At 26.8% G+C, this 5,651-nt stretch overlaps 1 protein-coding gene across 1 annotated transcript; it reads left to right on the top strand.

Moving 5' to 3' along the window:
- Positions 1-453: 453 nt before the first annotated feature.
- Positions 454-4,990, top strand: LOC107169145 (maltase A3-like). The gene is made up of 10 exons (XM_015518796.2): positions 454-688; positions 772-915; positions 1,114-1,293; positions 1,379-1,533; positions 1,841-1,966; positions 2,038-2,252; positions 2,332-2,524; positions 3,879-4,312; positions 4,382-4,525; positions 4,620-4,990. Exons 1-10 carry the CDS (start codon positions 481-483, stop codon positions 4,690-4,692), a joined length of 1,872 nt encoding a protein of 623 aa, XP_015374282.1. The 5' UTR covers positions 454-480; the 3' UTR covers positions 4,693-4,990.
- Positions 4,991-5,651: the final 661 nt, after the last annotated feature.

The following is a 5,651-nucleotide window of genomic DNA, read 5'->3' as shown; positions in this document are numbered from 1 at the left end:
TTTACCATTCACAGATAAAATAATTATATATTTTGGCAGAAATTTTCAAATATCTATACGTTTGGTCAGTGGTAATAGGCTCCACTAAAAAAAAAAAATGTTCCAAATACGGGAGTATTTTTTTCTATGATTCGGAAGGTTGTTATAGATATATGGTTATCAATAATTGAAATTATAAATTAAATTATTGAAATATCAAATCATGAAACAATAAAACAACGAAATGATTTAATTTTATCTAATATTTAAGCCAAATTTATGATTTTAAAGTATATAATAAGACACTAGTTTAATTTTATTGGTATTTTGACCTTATCGTCATTAATTAATAATGATACAACAGATTACAATAATACTAGATCCTATAAAATAATAAAACTTAATACACTATTTAAAAGTGGTATACCTTATCTTAAAAATAAAAACTATAAAATATCTTACACCAGTAATTGATGGTACCAATATTATTTTGAGCGCTATATGATATACAGTTGTTTTAACACAAAAATGTCGTTATTTACATTTGTATGTTTTATTGTACTTGGTGTTGTAGCAGGAAATGAAGGAATATTTAAACTTCAAAATGTAGAGAAATATAGCGATTCAATAAGGTCCGCCAAGATCCTTATCGACTCCTTCAAAGATCAACACAACTTGGAAAATAACGACATAGAGAACAAAGTGGAAAGTAAATTAACTCATATTCAATCTAAAATATTTTTGATTTTAATGATATTTTATAAATGTATTTTTTATTTATTATACATCTAGGTATTTCAAAAAAATTTAAAGTACAAGAATTTTTTAACAAAAAAAATAAAACAAAATTAGATTGGTGGCAAACAGGCATTATTTATGAAATATACCCTCGGTCGTTTAAGGACACAACTGATACTGGCATCGGAGACTTACGAGGTATTACAATATTTATAATTATTTTTTGATTCCTAAGTTCACCATACCTACACATATTAACATTAAATTTAATCATTATCAATAAAATGCCATTTTATAAAACAAATTCACCCACCATATTTATGCTTATATTTCTATACAGTATAAGGTCTACGCTTTATAATATATCCTAATGGCCACATAATTTTAATTTTTTAGGAATAATTGAAAAAATTCCCTACCTTAAGTTCTTGGGAATAAGTGCTATTTGGATAACTCCAATATACACTTCGCCTGGGTTTGATATGGGTTACGACATAAAGGATTACAGAGGAATCGATGAACTTATGGGATCTATGGAAGATTTTGATGAGTTAACATCTAAACTTCACGAAAATGGTTTTCTTAATATATATTTGTTATTTTTATAAATTATTATGAAATGTAAGATTGTGTTTCTATAATTATAATTTTTAATTTGTAGGAATTAAAATTATCCTTGATTTTGTACCTAACCATACAAGTGATGAACATGAATGGTTCGTCAAATCAGTACAAAGAATAGAACCGTACACTGATTATTACGTATGGGCCGATGCAAAATATGTAAATGACACCAGACAAACCCCAAATAATTGGGTGAGAACTCTTATGGAAAATTAAAATTTTAATACTAATAAATTATAAACTTACTTTATCGGTACATTTTTTTTTTATGTACATTTTCTTTTACAACATAGTTTCAAATAATATAAATATTTATAATTGTTGGTATAATAATTAGGTTTTACAATAAATGAGATATTTTCAATAAGGTGTTTAAAACTAATAAAAGAAGTGTATCGTGTCCGTAATGTAATATTATAATAATAATAAATTTGTTTTTATTATAATACAATTGTCAGTTAAAGACATAATAACTATTTTTTATTACATGTTTTCTTAGAATTCAATATTTGGAGATACCATATGGGAGTGGAGCGAAGAACGGCAACAATATTACTTACATCAGTTCTATAAACAACAACCAGACTTGAATTTTTGGAATCCATTAGTCCGCGAAGAAATGAAGGTTCGTAGATCGATAAAATATTATAAGCAAAAAATTATATTTAAATCAATCTATGTCGATTATTTTAAAAGGATTTGTTACGCTTCTGGATGGATAAAGGTGTGGACGGATTTCGAATGGACGCTATTCCAAACTTATACGAGAGACAGGATTTATTAGATGCACCTGAGCACTATGGATTTCCAGAAAAAAGTGGATATACAGAAGCAATTGATGAGACTTTTTATGAGGTAAACGACTGGAGAGCCTTAACAGAAGAATATAAAAAAAAGGATGGTAACACGAGGTATGAACATAACATAGGTCTTTATACCTATACCAAGATACCAAGATGTATAATTTTGACTTGTTAAAATAACTTTCAGAATTCTGCTCATTGAAACTTATTTATCACCTATTGAAACTATGAAATTTTATGGAAATGAAACAAATTATGGAGCTCATTTACCACTCAATATTGTTCTTGTCGGCCTCAACCATCAACCGGCAAGAGAATATATTGATAAAATAACGGAATGGATGTCAAATTTGCCATCAGGCGCATGGTCAAGTTGGACTGTATGTATAATATAATTATGAAATAACATAAAATTGCCGTTGCCAATTATCTCATAAATAAAAATAATACACCTAGCACAAAACCACATACAGATTTTAAAATACTAAATATCCTATAACAACCCCCCACAATATTTTAGTCGCATTGTTTTGCAAATTGCAACTTTCACTATTCATGCCTTAAAATACAAGCATATACTTTTGTATGCTTAAGAAATAACCTTTTTCAGCGTAAATATTATAACTGCACTACGCTTTCGATTAGTGCCGGTGGTATGATTTGCGAGGGCCTGTGCAAATTATAAACGTGAGGCCCCGGACCTAAATCAAAATTATGAAAAACGAATATTTTCACGCAAACATTTAAAAAAAAATCAATTTTGCTTATTTATGTAATTCTAAAAAAAATAACTGTAGATACATGCAACACTCTATAAATGTTCATATTAATGATTTCTATGCATCGTAAGATTTAAAAATAGTGTAATTATTTTTGTGCTATTTGTAGATATGTAACAATTTTAAGTTAATTATATTATTTTAAATTATTGTCAAAAAAAATGTTCACTTGATCAAGCACTTTGAACATTTAATATACAACTTTCCTCAAGAGGTGTAAGATATAAAAAAAATTGAGCGTAATTCTACAAAAATTTTTACCTAAAAGTACCAGAAATTAAGAATTTAAAAAATAATCGAAATTAAGTAAATTGGCAAACTATTTCTAGTTAGAAATTCATAAAAAAAATTTATGTGGGTCTAAGATTTTTAATTTACTATAGAAGATTTCCCTTAAGTTGTCTTACATGTAAAAAAACTTTTATTCAACAATTTTCTTATTTTGATTTTAATCAAAAACTATAGGTACCTACTCGAAATTTTTATAAAATGTTGAACTTATGAGGATCTTTAATACATATTTTATATGTATGAATATTATATTTTTAGCTAGAATAAATGTTCCACTAGAACCACCATCATTATAGAAGTTTGAAAAAAATCGTACGCTTAAAAAGTTAACGAAAATAACTGAAATTGTTTCCAGAAAAATCGTAATTTTTCGTTTGAACTTTATATTTAAATAAAATTAATTGTATCAGAGTTTTCGATTTTATTTATTTTTTCTCACTTAACTTCATTTTTTATTAATTTTTAAACTTTATTAGAAAAACTATTAAGAATAATTAAGTTTTATTTTACTTATATTAATTTTATTATCTAGATTAAATTAATTCTACAAAAAACCACCATCATTATAGAAGATTGAGAATATTTTAAGCTTACAAACATACTGAATATACTGTACATAAAATATAAATTTGAGATCATACTGTACAATCTTATTATTGTTTAGATTGGAAATCATGATTTAAATCCTCGTCCAGCTTCAAGATATGGGTTGGAAATAATAGATGGTATTTTCATGGTACAATTTCTCTTACCGGGAACACCAATTTTGTATATGGGTGATGAATTGGCAATGACAGATTTATACTTGAGAGAAGATCAAATGAGTCCTTACTCAATAAGAAGTGGTAATATTCGAGAAAGAAGTCGTACACCTTTCCAATGGAATTCTTCGCCTCAAGCTGGATTTACTAATCATCCAAAACCATGGTTGCCCGTGAACCCTAATTATGTAACGATCAACGTCGATAATGAACTAAACGCAAAACGTAGTCACTTGAAGATATTTAAAGAAATTATGGATTTGAGAAAGTTAGATGCTTTCCGTACGGGAGACCTAGAATTGTACGAAATATCAGAATATGTATTTGCTTTTTCGAGGTAAGAAACATTGTATTTAAAATCATCATAAGATATACCCAACCATAGATAATTTTAATATATTTTTAGGAGCAACTCATTTTTTAAGACCTATTTTATTGTCCTCAACCTTGGATCAGAGATAGAAATTGTTGACCTTACAAAATTCAAGAAAATAATATCTTCCAAATTGACAGTGAAAATTTCTAGTTTGTTTGCTGAACAAAAAAATGGGTTAGTAATTTAGTATTAAATGTTATTTAGAAGAAAGTTTTAAATTTATCTTGAAAATAACAGTAAATATAATTATTGTTTTTATGATTTACAGTGATATTGTTAGCTCCAAGTCGATTCATTTGAGACCTTCTTCAGCACTTGTTTTAGAATCATCGTTTTATTAATTAATGATATTTATTGTTATTATAATTTGAATTCAATTTAGAATAATATGTCATGTTTAAACTATATAATAACAATTATTCTTTCACTGAATTACATGATTAGATGTTGTCATCAATAATAAATAATTACGTTTTGTGAGAATAAGTCATATTATGTATCCTATCGTTGGGGTATTACAATATTTTGTTTATAAAGCAAGTTAAAACTATGTAAAGAAAATTAAAATTTTAAAATGTTAATGGGTTTCACAGAAAAAAAAACAAAATTCAATTAAATAAAAACTTATTTGTGTAAAAATTACAGTTTTTTTTTACTTTTTTCCCAAAACCTTTGTACATAAAATATGCTGAAGTTGAAAATCGATGTTTTCTCACCGCTCTAGGCAATATAAACAATAAAACAGACTATAAAAAGCCATACACATCGTTGTCGAACATAACAAATAAATATTGTATACTATACAACGATTAAACATTTATAAATATTATTCATCTTATATTATGACTTATAGCACAAATTTTAAATTAACACTATGTCAAGTTGAAGTTGAAGTTTGACTTCGTTGCAGCATATCACGCGCTGCTGACAAGTAGATTAAAATCTAGAGAAAAGTAAAGTTGCTCACTGCTAATCGAAATGTACGTTGTACTGAATGTCCTAAAAAGTTTGGTCTACAATGTTCCGATTTAATTAATAATTAAAAACATTACACCTATACAGTTTAAGCATAGGTAATATGATGATATTATTGTTGATAAATACTATAATTATTACATTATTATCGGTAAATGTTTATCGGATGAGTTTGGCCATCCCTGATCATGGATACACTCCGCATCATTGTATTATGAACGCCATTGTATCCATCTACTTTCCTTCGTTTACTAATGATTTTTGTCGAAAGGATTTATTTTATTTTTATTATTATTGCGCCGTTGATTATTCGTTTGAAAAACGA

This window comes from Diuraphis noxia, unplaced genomic scaffold, assembly GCF_037042655.1.
Source record: "Diuraphis noxia isolate RWA-SAM2 unplaced genomic scaffold, SU_Dnox_SAM2 contig0004, whole genome shotgun sequence".
Classification (NCBI taxonomy): Eukaryota; Metazoa; Arthropoda; class Insecta; order Hemiptera; family Aphididae; genus Diuraphis; species Diuraphis noxia.
This window is presented reverse-complemented; position numbering and strand designations above follow the sequence as displayed.